The sequence below is a fragment of the Agelaius tricolor genome, unplaced genomic scaffold (assembly GCF_023055355.1).
Source record: "Agelaius tricolor isolate 1412-34295 unplaced genomic scaffold, bAgeTri1.0.p SCAF_1, whole genome shotgun sequence".
Lineage (NCBI taxonomy): Eukaryota > Metazoa > Chordata > Aves > Passeriformes > Icteridae > Agelaius > Agelaius tricolor.
In genome coordinates, this window is record NW_027269261.1 from 71,370,892 (window position 1) to 71,387,214 (window position 16,323).

The window sequence follows — 16,323 nt, forward strand, 5'->3', positions numbered from 1 at the left end:
AACAACCCAGGGAACCAAACAGCTTCCTTGTGCCTCCTCAGCAGCTCCAGGCCAAGGCACCTCCACAACATGCCTGTTTTGTGGTGTCTCTTCAGCTGGCTAAATCCTCTTCCCAGGACTGGTTTTCTTCTCGCTTTACCTTCAAAGCCCATCAGAAAATGAGTGGCTGTCAGGACAGGAAGTGCAGCTGCAGGGTGGGGTTGGTGGTTCCTGGGAGGGTGGCATGATGGCTGTACTGCTTACACCTCATGCATTTACCTGGGAGAACCTGGACCACCAGAAAAGGACAATTTTTAACTTCCCAGCTGGACTTGCTCCAAGAACCTGCTGAGGATAATTTAAAGCCAACTATTGATTGAGCCCAGAACTGCATGCCTTCCCTCCCCTTACCAATTCTTCCCCAGGTGGATCAACCGCCACTGGTCCCAACACCTCCTGCCAACAGGCCAATACTGGGTTCCACCTCAGAACTGCAGGCACCGAGAGCTAAATGTTTCATTGTCACCAAGGGAAAACTCTACCCCAGAGCTCCCAATAAAGGCTCTTGCTATTTCACACTATATTTCATCTGTGCATGTGTTGAAAAGTTTTAATCATGTACCTATGTATAGTCCTGCACCAGCAATTTCCAGTGCCAGTCAGAAGGAAAACACAGCACCCTCAATAACAGAAATCACTCTGGAACCAAGTAAACAAAATGACAGTCTTATAAACCAGAAGCATTTTTCCCATTAAGGATTCAATTTGTAGGCAGAATAACAAGGGATGAGTTATTTGGCAGTTTAGAGTTTAAAGACATGGGCAATGTAACAGCGACAGAAATGCTGTGACTGCAAGACCTTCGCTCGGGAGTGACTCAGCACAGCAGCTGCTTCCTGGAAAATTAATACTTCAGGCTCCCCAAAATGCCCGCAAAGCCTTTGAGAGTTTGCAAAAACCAGCCCTGGAAGCCCCATCAGCCATCTGATCTGTCACTGCTATGGGGATTAGCACAGGCTCCCCACCCCAGCACAGGGTGGGGACCTGCTGGGAGCTCCAGCAGCGACTGTGGAGACTCAGGGCAGTGCTACCAACAGACAGCAATCATGTTTTGGCCTCAAAGCCACCTCCTCACAACCCCCAAACTGCAAAATCCCCCTTATCACCATGGGCACCCCAAAAAAGCCCCTCCCCCAACCCAGGTGTCCCCGAGCAGAGGCAGCTGTTAAGGAGGTTAACACAGAATTGTGTCAAGTAACAAACACCTAGTATTTATTAATAAATTAGTACACCGGAAGGCAATTTTTCAATTCATTCCCCTCTTCCCCCACTCCCACCCCTTCCCATGGGGCAGCTCATGCCACCCTCATACCATTATTTCTTCAAATTGAGCATAGTACAGACTGTTCGTTACGGGAGCATAATAATTGCAAATATAATCAGACAGACTTTTTACGATGCAGCTTTTTGTCCCCCATACCCCCCACCCCCGACCTCTTTTAATAAAAAGTGAAGTGTGATTTGAAGAGACTATTGAGACCACATAAGGTCTTTGGAGAACTTATCGGCCACATCTGTATAAAAAACAAGAAACACGAGTGTAAAAGCATAGCTTGGTTTAAGTCTTACAGCACGAGGAGAGTGGGACCAGTGGTGGCCTTCGCCTCCCCACGTCCAGCACCGGCTCCCTTTGGGGCCCCACCATTCCCACACGTGGCAAGGCAGGATAACTCCTTACATTCAACTGAAGGCAAAGGATCTTTCCACTGCCTTGAAGGTTGGTGGGGCTTGACCCTTTTCCTTGTGGTTTAAGCGCTTCTGCTGTAGCACATTAGGAGCGCGATGTGTTGTCCGGGTGAAAACCATACAATAAATAACCGTGCTAGTAAAATCTCAGCAATGGATATGAGCCAAACAAGAGTACATCAAAAAAAAAAGTCAGCTCGGGTGGGAAGCTTAGCTGCGTTAAGAGACAGTAACCAGCAACAATTGGGGTGGGATTTTTGCGTGATTTTGCCATTTACTGCCCTGAGGCGAAGGGAAGTGGTGGGAGATGGTCACTCTGAGCGACAGCTTTGACAGAGGAAGAGGATTACAGAGCAATCCCCAATGTGATGTGTTAGATTACACCAGATTGGTGGTCTTTCAGTTCATTAACTGCAGTTTTGGACTTTTTTGTTTGTTTTCTTTTTTTTAAAGTGCATTGTCTGATCTGATTGGAATGAGAACAAGGAGAAGAGAGGCTCGGGGAGGGGGCAGAGGCTGCAAAGACTCGGACTGAGCAATAGAGTTACGGTGGAGGGGTGCAATGCTGGCAAACTGCACCCCCCCAAAAAAACCAAGGACACCTCAATGAAAATACTGGCCGTATATTCTACAAAAAATCCCGCCTGCGTATTGTTGGTCATCTTAACGAGTGCCAAGCTAGATCTAGCAGATATTCGGAGAGCGTGCGGTGACCCAGTGCCTACAGTAAATCGGGAAGGTGGCTATAGACAGAGTCCAGGAGGGTCTGGCTGGCTTCCTGGCTCTTAACTCCAGCGATCTCAAATAGCCTGTCCAGCTTGTCTTCGGCCTGCGGGATCTCCTCGATCACGTGGAGCTCCTCGGGGTTGAGGATGTGCAGCATGTCGTCAAAGATGGGCTGCAGGTCGCATGGGTCCAAGCGCACCTGGCGCAGGACGGTGTCCTTCTTTTCTGTAGGAGGAAAGGGATTGATCAAGGAACTCTCCAAGAAACCTCTGCTAACCAGGGCTTGTTCTCAGCCCATCCCCTGATGGCACCTCTGGAGAGGGACATGCTACAAGGAGAACTGAGGGAAAAGGTGGAGGGTGACAAGTGATGGGGATGAGGGAAGATGGAGAAGGCAGTGCTACTGAGACACCTCAGCCAGGATCCTGCAAGAGCAAACACAGCATTTGTAAATGCTGAATGGCCAATTCGGAAAAGTGAGGGCAGGAGAGGAGCCAAAAAAGCTGAATCCTGCTCTTTCAAGTTGTTTTCGTTGGGTCAGCTTTATTTTCATACCCAAGTTTAAATTTGGTAGATTGACTGAGCTCAGTGTTTCACCTTCATCAGAAATTAAATGCAGCAAGTTAAATGCAGTAAATTAAAGCCCCTAAAACAAAGAGGGGTGACTAATGGTACTTCATTAGCAAAGAGGACCAAGAATAAAAAAAAATTTTAAAAACCCGAAACAAGAATCAGTCTGGAAATTACATTCTCGGATTTAATCTCATGCAGAAATGCACTGGCCAACGCAAGAGCCAAAAGTCAGGAGAAACACCCCCAAACACCCAGAGATGCTACAACTTCCCTAGCAGAACTTCAAAGAGTTAAAAGCCTTTAAAGATGTTTTTCTGTCTCAAATTTTTATCATCTTTGCTAACAGGATATTCTGGTCGGGAACAAGGATGTGATAAGCGTATCCTGGAGAGCCAGTTTTCCCAATTATTTACTTTAATGTTATCATGCGTTGGGCAGCTCTACCACGTGTGCTGACCACATGGGACACACCATGGCGTCCCTTCTGTCCTCCCACTCTGCCCTGGGTTGGTTTTGGTACCTTTGGTAATAAAAGAGCCTGTCCGGCTGAGCGCGGAGGAGCCGCTGGAGGTGGAGTCGCAGCGCAGGAGAGGCTCGGCCTCGTCAACAAAGAAGCATTTCTTCTCGGAAGGAGAGGGCTCCACGGTGAGCACGGCCGCCTCGGGGGGCTTGGGGCTGGGAGTGGGCGCGGGGCTCACCGGGCTGGGGCTCACCGGCAGCGCCAGCTTGTCACCTTCCAGCTTTGGGGGGAGGAAACAAAGGGAAAGTTAACTGGGGGGACGCTATGCAACGGGTAACGCCCAAACCCACCTGCACCCCAGCTTTCAAAACACTCCAGCCCACCCTCTGCTGGCCCACAACAGGCACAGGAGATGACCTGGGGTAGACATCAGCACTGGCATTTGGCACATCAGGCAGGAGCAGTAACACAACCCACACCCTTGGGACACCTGGTAGGAGCAACCACTGCACCAGGATGGCACGTGCAACCTCAGCAGAGCATTTTAGGTGGGCCCTCCTTCTCAGACTCAGTTTATTAAAAGCTAAAGCATAGCTCTTGGAGGCAAGAGGTGATGATGCCCAAAAGCTGCTCCACACCAGTTTGCTAAAAGCTGGCTCCACAGCTCCAGCCAGGAGTGCCAAGGCAGCAAGGCAAGGGCTGTGAGACCCTTCAGGGATCTCCAGTGCAGCACATGGCTCTGACCAGCTCCACATCAAATTAATGATCTGTTTTGCCCCATCTCATCCTTGCTCCTGTGACCATCCCGTTAAAGCCTGATGGAAAGTCCATCCCACCAGACTCCAAATTCAGAGCAAGGAAGGACAGGCAGGAGCTGGCACTGACCACAGTGTCACCCAAGTGCCTTTGCTTTTTCCTGTCCTGGATGTGAGCTAAGGGCAAATGTTCAGCTGCACAGTTCTGAAGACATCAGGAGAAGCAAGCACTGCTGGGAAGCACGGCACTGGAAAGCAGCACCATTTGACAAGTGACAGGTGACAAGAGACAGGACAAGATGAAATGGCCTCAACCTGTGCCAGGGGAGGTTTAGATTGGATATTAGGAAAAATTTATTCACCAAAAGAGTGGTCAGGAATTGTAATAGGCTCTCCAGGGAAGTGGTGAAATCACCATCCCTGAAGGCATTAAAAAATCATGTGGCAGCTGGGGACATGGTTTAGTGGTGGACTTGGCAGTGTTGGGTTAAGGATTGAACTTGATGATCTTAAATGTTATTTCCAACCTTAACAATTCTATGATTCTATGAATTTGGGTGCTGGTGTGAACCTGCTTCCTATGCTGACTGTACTCTGCATGTTTCTTCTTGAAACTTCTTCCCACCTCCAAGACAGTAGCGAACATTATCTACCCTCCTCTGCCTCTCAACATCCCCTCAGGGTGCAAATCTCAAGCAGCGCATTCCTTGTTCCCACTCCCTGCAGGGATGAGATGCCTGGGCCAGCATGTTCACATCTGTGGCCAGCAGATTGGGCACTTCTGCAGGTCACCAAGTCCTTCTAAACAGGTTATTTTAAGGGCCATCCAATATTTAACCTTTTTCTCCAACCTTGTGTCCCTGCTTGACCTGCCAGGGAAAAGAATTGCAAGCCCTGTCCCCATGCAATTCCCTCTCCCAACAGCATTTCACAACCCTGTTTTCTCCTACAGAGGGAAGATCAGGCTATTCCTGCTAACAGGCTTTTGCCTACAACCCAGAAATGAAATGCAAAATTGGGATTAAAGGCTGTGGGAAAGGGAGCTGCTGAGCCACCTCCGCGCCGGCATGGATGTGCCTGAACATTCCTCATCCGTGTCGAGGAATTCACCACCCACAAATCACATGTCTGCTGGGACGCCCATTAGTTCACATTAAATTAACATTGAAGCCTGTTCCTGGTAGAATAAAAGGGTTTTTTTTCTCCCCTCATTGAAAATAAACAGGGGAGGATTTGTTCTAGCACAGTGCATTACGCAATAGGCATGTTAAAAATAAAAGTCAGCTTTAATTTTTAATTAAAAGAATCTGCCTTCTCCCCTGAAATTCCCTTTCCAGTACAGCACATCATGGAGAATCAGCTATGGCCATTAAGGGGGAATATCAAGGGAAGGACCAGGACAGCAGCACTTTCCAAATTGTAATATGCTCTGATATCCCCTTTAAAAATAATATAGGCTTTAGGGGTTAGTTTTGCCTTGTGCAGCTCATCTACCTAATATTTAACCACAAACCCACCTACCAATTCCCAAAAAGGATCCTGATGACCGAGCAACAATTGGCCAAGGGAGGGCAGGGAGCAGACAGCTGCCCCAGCTCTGTCTTCCCAGAACCAACTCATTTGGAGTTTAATTAAACAGCTGCTAAAACACGCCAGGAAAGACAAAATCACCCGAGGTTATTTGACTGTAGCTGTCCCGGGAGCCCAAAGCTTTCCAAATAGCTGAACAGTTGCAAGCTTGAGGCAAAGCAAACAGGATGCTTGGATGTGTGTTAATGTTTAAACCACAGGAAAAAAGCAACTGGGAATGAGGGCTTGGAAAGACCAGGGAATGCAAAAGGCTGCTGTGAGGTGAAGCCTGTGGAATAGGTGTAAAAACATACTATTCATAGCCTGTGACTCACTGCATTGAAACCACCTTGGCCATTCCTATTTTTATGAGTGGTGACTGGGTGAAACCAAGCTTTGGCTGGGGAAAAAAACCCCAAAAAACCCTCTTGCAACCTTTTGCCTTTCCAGAACTATGGGATTTCTCACCTTTACATCCTCATTGATGGGCTCCTGCGCTTGCCACTGAGCCTGCATCTGCACCTGCAGAGAGAGACACATGGGACACTGTTAGATGCACAGTCCAGCACGGAAACCAAAGGCACTGCAGTGGCTTTGTCACAACAGCAGCTTCCTACAACCCATCAGAGGTGCTCTGCCAGGTTTTGTCTTTTTTTTTTAGTTTTTTCTTTTTTTGAGCACTGCACCAAGAGATTTTCAATGCCAAAAAATATTAATTTAAAAAATCCTAAAAGCTCCTGTGTACTTGCAGTACTTTAGACTGCGGTTCAAGCACCAGCATCCTCTTGGATCCCAATGCATCTGGGAGGGTGCTCTAAGCAGCTCTAAGCAGGGTGTCTGAAGGTCCTTCCTAAAAGGAAGAAAAGGGGACAGAAGGGGATAGGGACAGGAGGAGAGAAGAGGACAGAAGAGGATGGGTCAGGAGAAGACACAGGCCTGGCTTTGTTTTCTTTCACAGCTGCTGTCACCAGCTCTGTTTGAACGGGTTGGTCCCATTTGCTGCCTCCGTTTTACAGTACTGCAATAAAAGCTTAGCTCAGACAAACAGAAACTGCAGCTGCTGTGCTAATATTAGGAAGGAGCAGCAGCAGGCACTAAAAAACACCCTTCCCTCAGGCGATGCTTCCCAGCAATTCCTCCTGCCGCAAGCAGGCAGGAACAAAGGCGGGTGGCAGGCTGGCTGCTGCTGCTGAGGGTGGCTGTGCACCCTCTGGGATGTGGGGGGGATAAATTTAGCACCGAGGCAGTCACTTCCCAGATTCCCTGCCAGAAGATGACACCCGACTGACACCAGCCCTTATTCCCAGGTCTGTTATGCCTCTGTAGGGAATGCAGCAGGAAAAACCCCGGCACATGGAGCAGGGTGGGCTGGGCAGCAGCCCAGGTGATGCTGCAGGCAGAGTGGTGCTGGTGTGGAATGCTCTTGCTGTGGACCCCACAGGGGTAGGTAGGGAGGATCCCTGTGGATCAGCAGTTTCATGGTGCACAGGGTGTTTGTGTGGGGCACACAGGGGGCACACAGACCCTGGGGGCACACAGACCCTGGCAGGTTAAACACCTTGGCAGGGCCATGAGGTCTCGCCGAGGTGTCAGAGAAGGGCAGTGATGGTGTGTGGTGCTGCAGAGCAGAAGGCATGTCCCTGCCAGGATGGGAAGACCAGGAGGGTGCTGGGGTGGGAAAGCCCAAATTTCCTCTCTGTGCCCTTCACCGCACACATGTGGTTTCAGGAGAATGCTCGACCCCTCTCTGTGGTGGAGCCTCTTCCCTTAACACAAGGCAGCCCTGGGGAGGAGGGATCAAGCCAAGCCTCAGATGACTCAGGATGGGCAATGCTGGGTCTGGGCAGGGTTTAGATGCCACAACCAAAACTGCAGCCACCCACGGAGGAAACGGCTCTTCCCCATCAACCCTGCCCTGGCTTTCTGTGGGCCAAGTGCTACTCAAGCAGATAATTTCTTCAGGAGAGCCTCTGGTGGCTTCTCCTTTCTGTGGATTTGCCCACTCACTTTTTCAACTCAAACCATAATGAAGAGGTGATGAAACCCTGATGAAGAAGTTCCAAACCCAATTACAGGCTGAGTTAGTCGATACTGAGTTTGGCTAGCAGAAGAAACCATCTTCTAGTTTCCTCTTATGCTCCCAAACCCATTACACTGCAAACACAGAGACCCCAAGAGAAGTGGCCACCACTGCAGGGAAACCTCAATATCACTGCATATACAAAGTTTATATTGTTGTGTTTATGCTGCTTCTCTTTGCATTATTTTATGAATTATATGAATTACATTTTGTTTATTGCACATTCTCCAGCATAGTTCAAACCCAATGCCAGTTTGCTGAAAATCAAGTCATGGCTTAGAGCAAACCTGGAGCAATGCCCACTCCAGCAAAACCCAGCCAGCCCTACACCTTCCCCAGGGCTCTGGCCACTTCACCTTACAGCTTTGTGCCTCAAATAAAACCTGATGTAACTCCAGAAGGCAATTTTGTTATTTTCCTGGCTGCCTGGGCACTTCCCAGCCCTCAGACCACAGGCCCTTCTGGCTGGGAAATCCATCCAACAGCTTTACTCGCTCCAGTGCTGGAACATGAACACAGCACAAACTTAATTCCTAATTTCTGGGCCCAGCCCAGTCCTGCATTGCCACAAGAGGAAGTGAAGGGGATGGGTGGGAGCTGACAGGGGCTGAGTTTGAGGAACACTATGTCAGGCTCTTGACTTCCCCCTCAGGGTTTTGACCTGTGAAAGAGCAAGAGATGGAGCCACAAGGCCCTGCCACAGCCACGTGCCTGGACATGGGGTTGCTTTCACATCCTCTTCTCCTCTGAAATACCCCAAAACCCCACAGCTTAACCTCACACCAGCCCCAGCCTTGACACATCTGCTGACTCAGGGGATTACATGCAGCATGAAATTAGCCACAAAACTGAACCTTGCTGGGCTTGGGGCTGTAGCCTTCCCCTCTCCACTTTCAACATCTCCCTTATGCATGGTTTGGGTTCGTTTCTCAGCTTTGCTGAGGCTGTGCTGCTGAATGCCCTGAGTGAGGCTGTTTGCTTCCCTTCCATCCAGCCCCTGAAATATTTCAGCCAAGGCCAGCAGAGCCATAAATAAAATGCTAAGAGCTTAAAGCACTGCTCACAGCAGGACACTCAGGGGAGCCAATGCAGCCCAGCTATGCCAGCTCCACCCCAGGCCAGCCCAGGTGAGTGCAGAGCCCCGTGGCAGCTGCAAAATGCTGCTATGCACCACACACAAAAAAATCTCATTACCCAGTGGATACTGGTAAAAATCAGTTTTTCTGATTTTAACCCCAAAAATGGAGAATTGCAGTTTGCTGGGATGGCAGGAAGAAATCTCTCCCTTCTTCCCCCCCACTCTTTCCCCTGTTTTTGTTGTCAGCAGCACTAATTTGGGATGTGCCTGTGCCTGATAAGCAGTGCCCAGGCTTGCCTCTGCCTGGCAAACCTGCCTGTGAGGGGACAGATTTTGCAAACCTTGAGTCCAACAAACATTCGTGGCCAGGGCCAGGCTTTAAAAGGAGCCCTATGAGTTAAATGCACCCCTAAAAACCTTTCCACAGCTTCTGCATTCACTGTATTTTCTGGCTCAGCTGCAAAAAACCCCGAGCGAAATGATTCAGAGGGCTAATCTTGGTTTAACCTAAATTCATCCAGTGCCATGCAAAACCAGCATAATCTCCCACAGCTAAAAAAGCAGGCAAGTCTGTAGTGGAGCTGTTCCTCACCTGGAGGAAAATGTTCCTGTTTCATGGTGTAACACTCCAGAGACTCCCATAATTCCCTATTCATATCAGGGGTTGTAAATATTGGGATTTCAGAGCACAAAAGGCTGCTGAGGGAAGAGGGCACTACAAGAGAGAGCAGCCTTGCCTCCATAGGTTTTACAAGCTGAAGGCAGACACCAGATAAAGGATTAAAGAGAAGGGTGCAATAGTGGGTGTGATGAAATATGTTTAGGGTACTGATTTGCCATCTGACAGCTACAGCATTCAATAACAATTTTTACCCATGACTTGGAGTTATGAGTGCTTTCTTATAACACAGGGATTGTGCAGAGAGATGGGGAAACTCCGTTTTGCACCCAGGGATGCTGGGCAGAGCCAAAGGCATCCCAGACAGCACAGCCATCCATGCATCCATCCCTCCTGGGCCCATGTAGGATACACCAGCACACGTTGGAGACTCACTGCTGGCTCAGATCACCCTAGGGGCATCATGCTGTTACCTGGACTCACAAAATGGTTCGGGTTGGAAGGGATCTTAAAGCTCATCTTGTTCCAACACCCTGCCAGGGGCAGGGACACCTTCCTCTAGACCAGGCTGCTCCAAGCCCCATCCAGCCTGGCCCTGAACACTTCCAGGGATGGGATATCTACAACCTCTCTGGGCAGCTTAGCTACAGAAGGATGCATGCATTTGCATTGCTAATGAGAGTCCTCACTCCCCTTGCAGAACCAAAAACTCTTTTCATTCTTTTTTGCTGTTTTAGGGGTTTTTTTTGCAAGACTCCTTCTGCAGGGCTGGAGACCACAGCACCCACTCTTACCACCAACAGGGTGACCTGTTCCTCCAGATCAAACGACTTTGGTACAGAGAGAAACTGCCTCAATTTATCTGTGTTTGGATAGACAAATCACCCAGAGTCAAACCTCTATTAGCTCTAATTAAAGGCTTTCCAACCAGCAGATTTAAAAAACCCCAAAGATCAACCTCCATGCCTGCTCCTGGCACCGAGCTCTTGGCTTCCTGGCCTGCTGTGAGGATGATGAGCCAGCAGCACAATTCTCCAGGGATTTGGTCTCCAATGCACAAACTGCTTCCCCCATTCCCTGCAGGGCTGTTGTATCACCACCCACACTGACAGCACAGGAGCCAGCTCAGGGAGAGGAGGCAGACAGGTTCCAGCAGGCAGCACCTCACAGAAACACAATGTGCTGCCCTGCTGGATCTGTACCCTGGGGTGCTGCCAGGCTGTGACATCCCACACACGGCTCCAGGATCTCCAGGGCAGGGCAATGGCCAACTCCTAAGGTTGATCATGAGGGATGCTTATCTGAAAAAGCCCAATGAGATGAATAGGGAAACAGGATGTGACAGCTTGGGTGAATTTGTTAAAAAACAACTCCTTTGCTGAAATTAGCCAAATTTTTCATGTGGACTCGAGCCACCTGCTTGGAAGATCAACAACACAATTGTACTCATTTCTAGAAAAACAAGTGAAACTGATGGGGAACCACCCCAGGGTCCAGGTATGTTGGACACTGGAAAAGACAACACGCTGTTTTAAAAAACAAAGAGACACAGGAAAGCTGTTTGGGAGGTCCAGGAGACTTGCATACAGTTATCCTTGAGATTTGGATTTGCTCATTCTCTGGAACATCTGCTTGCTGTATTTTCAGAGTTATGGGCACAGCTTGTGGTTACTCCATCATTGGGAGTACTCACCCTGACAGGTCACCCCATAAACTCTGTTCCTGGAGCCACCACCTGCATTCTGTACTGCTTGATAAGCACAACTTGATGGTCTTGGCCAAAAGAGCCAGGGGCATTCAGCACTGCAGAGCCCAAGTCTGTTAATTATGTGTCGTGCTGAGGAACAAGTCCCGTGTTTTATCCAATGTCCTTGCCCAGAGCTTTGTCCCAGTATTCAAAGTCAAAGCAGTAAATACAAGGACACAGGTTACTACCTGCTCCAAGAGAGCAAGAGGACAACATGTCCTTCTGGGACAGTGCACATGCTGGAAACTTTAACTCATATGTGCAAAATGGCAATTTTCTCTGCCTCACTTCTCCTCCTAAACATAGCTTTATCTTGGGTTTTTTAATTTTATTTTTTCCACCAATTAGAAGGCCACATGCTATTAGTTACCAGGAGCTGAAAGGAAAAAACTAGCAGCTGAGCAGGAGAGATCAGGCGGCTGGCAAAGCCCACCCATCCAAGATTTGGGCAGGATGTTCAGCAAACACCTGACTCAGGGTCTCCCTGAAACACAAGCCCAGGGCTCCTGCCAACACATCTCAACTTCTGATTTCATACAATGGTCACAAGGGAATAAGGTGTTTCATACACTAAACAAAATAATTGATACGACACAGTGAAGGGATCAAACAAAATAATTTAAGATATGCAACACAGTGAAGGGATCACAGTCTTTCATATAAGAGGAAGTTTTGTCGGTCAAACCAGAATTTGGGAATCCCTTGCCCTGACAAATGCTCTGTTTCATAAGCTCTATTGTGAGCAACATTCCACCCTGCCAAAGCCCCACCAAGAGCCCAGAGAGGTCTGCAAGCACCCACCTGCTCCCCTTTGGGTCTGGGTCAGCGCTAAGGCAATGGGAAAAGTTTCACCAGCCAGTTTAGGGGGAACAGCCATGCCTCAACTACTGCCATCTCTACATGTTGTCCCACGGGCTTCTATGTTCAGAAAAAGCCCCACTCATCACCTTTACAAACACTTCTGGCAGACCACTGAGTTATCAGAGCCAAACTGAAACAAGTAAGGCAGCAGTGGCCAAAACAAATCTGCAAAGGTCACAGAAGCACCTCCTGATGACTTACGCTCAGCTGAGAACCTACTGCGGATCTTCTGCAGCAATTTATTTATTTATTCTCCCAAAATATGGGACCGTTTAAGGCCAGTGCTGGCAAAGAACAGCAACAACTCTGGAGGACTGCATGCATGGCCTCCCTCATGCCACCGGTCACCATCCTGGAGGAATCAACACTTTGTGCTCAAGGGTACTTGGCCCTTCTCCCAAATCCACAGCATTTGAGCAAGTTTAAAGGGGGACATGTGGTGTTTGTGAGGTTTTTAGGATGAGGTGAGAGATGAGAATGTGATTTCATGTTCTCAGAAGGCTGATTTATTATTATATTATACTATATTATATTATATTGGATTGGATCATATTATACTAAAGAATGTTATACTAAAACTATATTAAAGAAAGAGAAAGGATACATCAGTAAGCTTAACAAGAATGATAATGAAAGCTCATGACTGACGCAGAGAGTCTGACACAGCTGGCTGTGATTGGCCATTAAGTTAAAACAATTCACATGGAACCAGTCAAAGATGCACCTGTTGGTAAACAATCTCTAGACCCAAGCAATCAGATAATTACTGTTTTCATTCTTTTCTGAGGCTTCTCAGCTTCCCAGGAGAAGAAATCCTGGCAAAGGGATTTTTCAGAAAATATCATGGTAACAGGGATGCTTTTTCCTCCATGTTCCTGGCACAAGGGCTCAGGTACCAGATCCTCCTGGTGACCTCCAAAGATATCCACAAAGCACATGGAACTCTAGAGCCCATCAAAACTCTGACTGCAATTTGAGCAAACGTTACCAAAGCCTTGCTCAAAAGCAACACGTGGCTTCAATGCAAGTCCTCCATGAAGAGAGGGAGCTACCAGGCCACGAGCTAAGCTCAAGGCCATAGCCATGTCCCACACCACCACACCTCACAAGGCGAGATTTACACCACAGCCCAGCCCGGCATTACCGGCGTTACCGGCGTGGTGTCCTCCATGAGGCCGCGGATCTTCTCCACGACGTCGTTGCGGCGGTGCTGGCGCAGGGCGCTGATGAGCTGGGCCAGGCTGGCCTCGGGCCCGCGGATGGTCCAGTGCTGCAGCGCGGCGTAGGCGCGCTCGTGGTCGGCCGCGTAGCCGTTGGAGAACGCCGCCACCTCCCGCTCGCTGGCGTTGCACAGGAACTGGTAGATGTCCTTCCACTGGCTCCCCACCTGGGCTGCCACCAGCTTGAGAATGTCGATGCCTGCGGGGCAGAGAAGCCACAGGTGAGGCAGGGGGGGTCTGCAGACATCAGGTCTAGCAGAGCTTCTCTCATCCCCAAATGGCCACGCTTTGCTTTTCTTGGGTAGGTCTTTGAGATTTTGTTGCAATTATTATCATTATTATTGTTGTTTTAACACCTTTTATGGGTTCAGGCTGCAGAGAAGCAGCACCAATAACATGTTCAACAGCTACTATGCATGTAAAGGGTGATAAACCCATCAGTTAATCCAACACATTCTACACTCTGATCCAACACTGAATCCAACACACTCTACTCTTCTGATTTACTAGTAAATCAGAATTTACTTGTAAAATCTCCTGCACTCTTCAGCACAGGAAGACCCTGGGTACTCAGCCACCACGCAGCTGCAGGAACAGAAGAGCACAAGCTCACCCACACACCTGCACTGCAGCCACATACCTGCACTGCCTTGAGAAAGAGCTGGATTAAGAGGTGAGTCACCAAAGCACCTATATAAAGATGAGCATTTCCATAACAAGTGCATACAGCAGCCAGGATTGCATTCAGAGCCATTTCCAGTGCAGACAGGCAGGATGACTCTGTCATGAGGTGGGAGACTGTGCCAGGTGAGCGTTGGGTGAATGGAAGATCTGCTAGGAAACTAGAGAGCAAAAAGGCAGAGTTTCTGCCAAAAAAGCACTTGAGATATCCTGGCTCAAGACCGTGAGGGTTTTCTCCGTGTAGGTCAGTGAGCAATGCAAACAGCACACTTATCCTTGAGTCTACTACAGGTCAGGAGCCTAAGATTCAAATAAAGCCATATCTCCTCCAAAATAACTAATTAACCCTGTTTTATCAAGCTGAGTAACACCTTGCTTCAAACAGCAATGTGAAGGGTCATCATCTGTGAGCTGCAAAAAGAAACTCACTTTTTCCAGAGAGATAACCACACCTCGAGTTTCCTCTTGAGCCATTGTGCCCCCATGGCTACAGGGAGCACTTCTCCTTCCCTCTGCAGGCACAACAGCAAAAATAGCTGCTTACAGAAGAATATCATAGCTGGAGAGTTTTTCCAGCTGGCCTAAAATTTAACACTTTCTAAGGCAGTTTAACCTACACCAAAACCTCCCACTGCGCCTTCAGTTCACAGCTCTGATATAGCCAAATATATACATACAAAAAAAACCCTATAGAAACTATACAGACTGATATAGGCATCCTTTTTTTATACGTGTGCATGTGTATATACACACACGTATATACGGTAGACATTTTTGTACCTATGCATTACATAGATGTTTTATGAAGATGTGTGCACATATATATGTATGTGCCCTGGACACCGGATGCCCACCAAAGCTGTTCTACACGTGCCTTCCTCACCTGAGAAAATATAACAAGATATAACAAAAGGCTCGTGGAATACAGGCAGGGAGAAACCCCTCACCAGTGACTGTCACTGGCAAACCAGACTCAGCTTGGGGAAATTAGTTTGAATTTTTGCTAATCAGAACAGAATAGAGTAACGGGAAATTAAAACTAAATCACTTCCCACCCATCTCTCCCTTTTTCCCAGGTTTAACTTCACTCCTGAATTCTCTTCCTCTTCCCCTCAGCAGTAAGCAGAGAATGGGATCTGTGGTCTGTCCATCACATGTTGTCTCTGCTGCTCCTTTCTCCTCATGGAGACAAATCCTCACACTTCTCCCTTGCTCCAGCATGGGTCCCTTCCACAGGTCCTGCCAGCAAACCTACTCCAGCATGGCCTCTTCTCTCCCCCTCCTTTTCCACTGACCCAGGTGTCTGCAGAGCTGTTGCTCTCACATGTTCTGACTTCTCTCTCTACTGGCTGAAGTTACCAGCTTTTTTTTGCCCCTCTTTTTAAATCTGTTGTCCCAGAGGCACTCCCACCATTCCTGATGGGCCCAGCCTTGGACAGCGGTGGGTCCATTCTAGAGCTGGCTGGCATTGACTCCCCTGCACATGGGTGAAGCTTCTGGCAGCTCCTCACAGGACCCACCCCCATAGCCCCCCACTACCAAAACCTGACCATACAAACCCAATACAATATACACACACACATCTCTAAAGTACCTATTCAGCCTGATGCATTTTTATATGTATTTGTGTATATCTGTGTATATATTATACATACTTCTGTATATCTCTATATATAACATAGGTATTTTACATATATATGTACATATGCTTATATAAAAAGAAGTATGTAAAAAACTATAAAGCTTCATGAAGATATTTTTAACCAAACCTCTTCTCACTTAAGGAAAGCTTATCAAACCTGCTATACATAGACCTTAGTTTTCACTTCCAAACTAGATAACACAGCCACGAGCCCACAGTTCTTGGAGCATCCACAGACGGTGCTAAACATGCTCTAAATCAGGAACACCAAAGTGCAAACCACATTTGGTACTTCCCCGCCCTCCTCCCACCACAACCACCACAGCTCCCTCCCAGCTGTTACCAGACACGTGCTTGTGCCATCTCACATGGAGTTGTGAGAGCTAGGGCTTCTCCTACCAGAAAAGCTTGGTCCACCAGCCCAGCATGGGGCATGCAGCCTACCCAAAAAACCCAAGCCAACCACAGGGCCTGGTTCTAACTATGGATAAAAGGCTGTGAACCTGCTATTGGGATTTATTGTGGGGTGACTGATGTGACTCAGCTCATTAGATACTGGTGCACATTGCATCACAGCAAAGCAGCAG

The 16,323-nt window shown here is 48.3% G+C and overlaps 1 protein-coding gene across 5 annotated transcripts in view; it reads right to left on the reverse strand.

The window, feature by feature from the left end:
• Positions 1-1,224: 1,224 nt before the first annotated feature.
• TNFRSF21 (TNF receptor superfamily member 21) overlaps positions 1,225-16,323 on the reverse strand; it is a 35,867-nt gene continuing 20,768 nt past the window's right edge. For 3 of the 5 annotated variants that reach the window (XM_071439515.1, XM_071439477.1, XM_071439495.1), the window contains exons 4-7: positions 13,338-13,612; positions 6,277-6,330; positions 3,545-3,764; positions 1,225-2,676 (exon numbers count right to left, since the gene is read on the reverse strand). In XM_071439515.1, the coding sequence (XP_071295616.1) occupies positions 2,447-2,676; positions 3,545-3,764; positions 6,277-6,330; positions 13,338-13,612 (779 nt within the window). In that variant the 3' untranslated portion in view covers positions 1,225-2,446. The remainder of the gene's footprint in view (positions 2,677-3,544; positions 3,765-6,276; positions 6,331-13,337; positions 13,613-16,323) is intronic. The other 2 variants (XM_071439505.1, XM_071439485.1) reach the window with 1 other exon arrangement.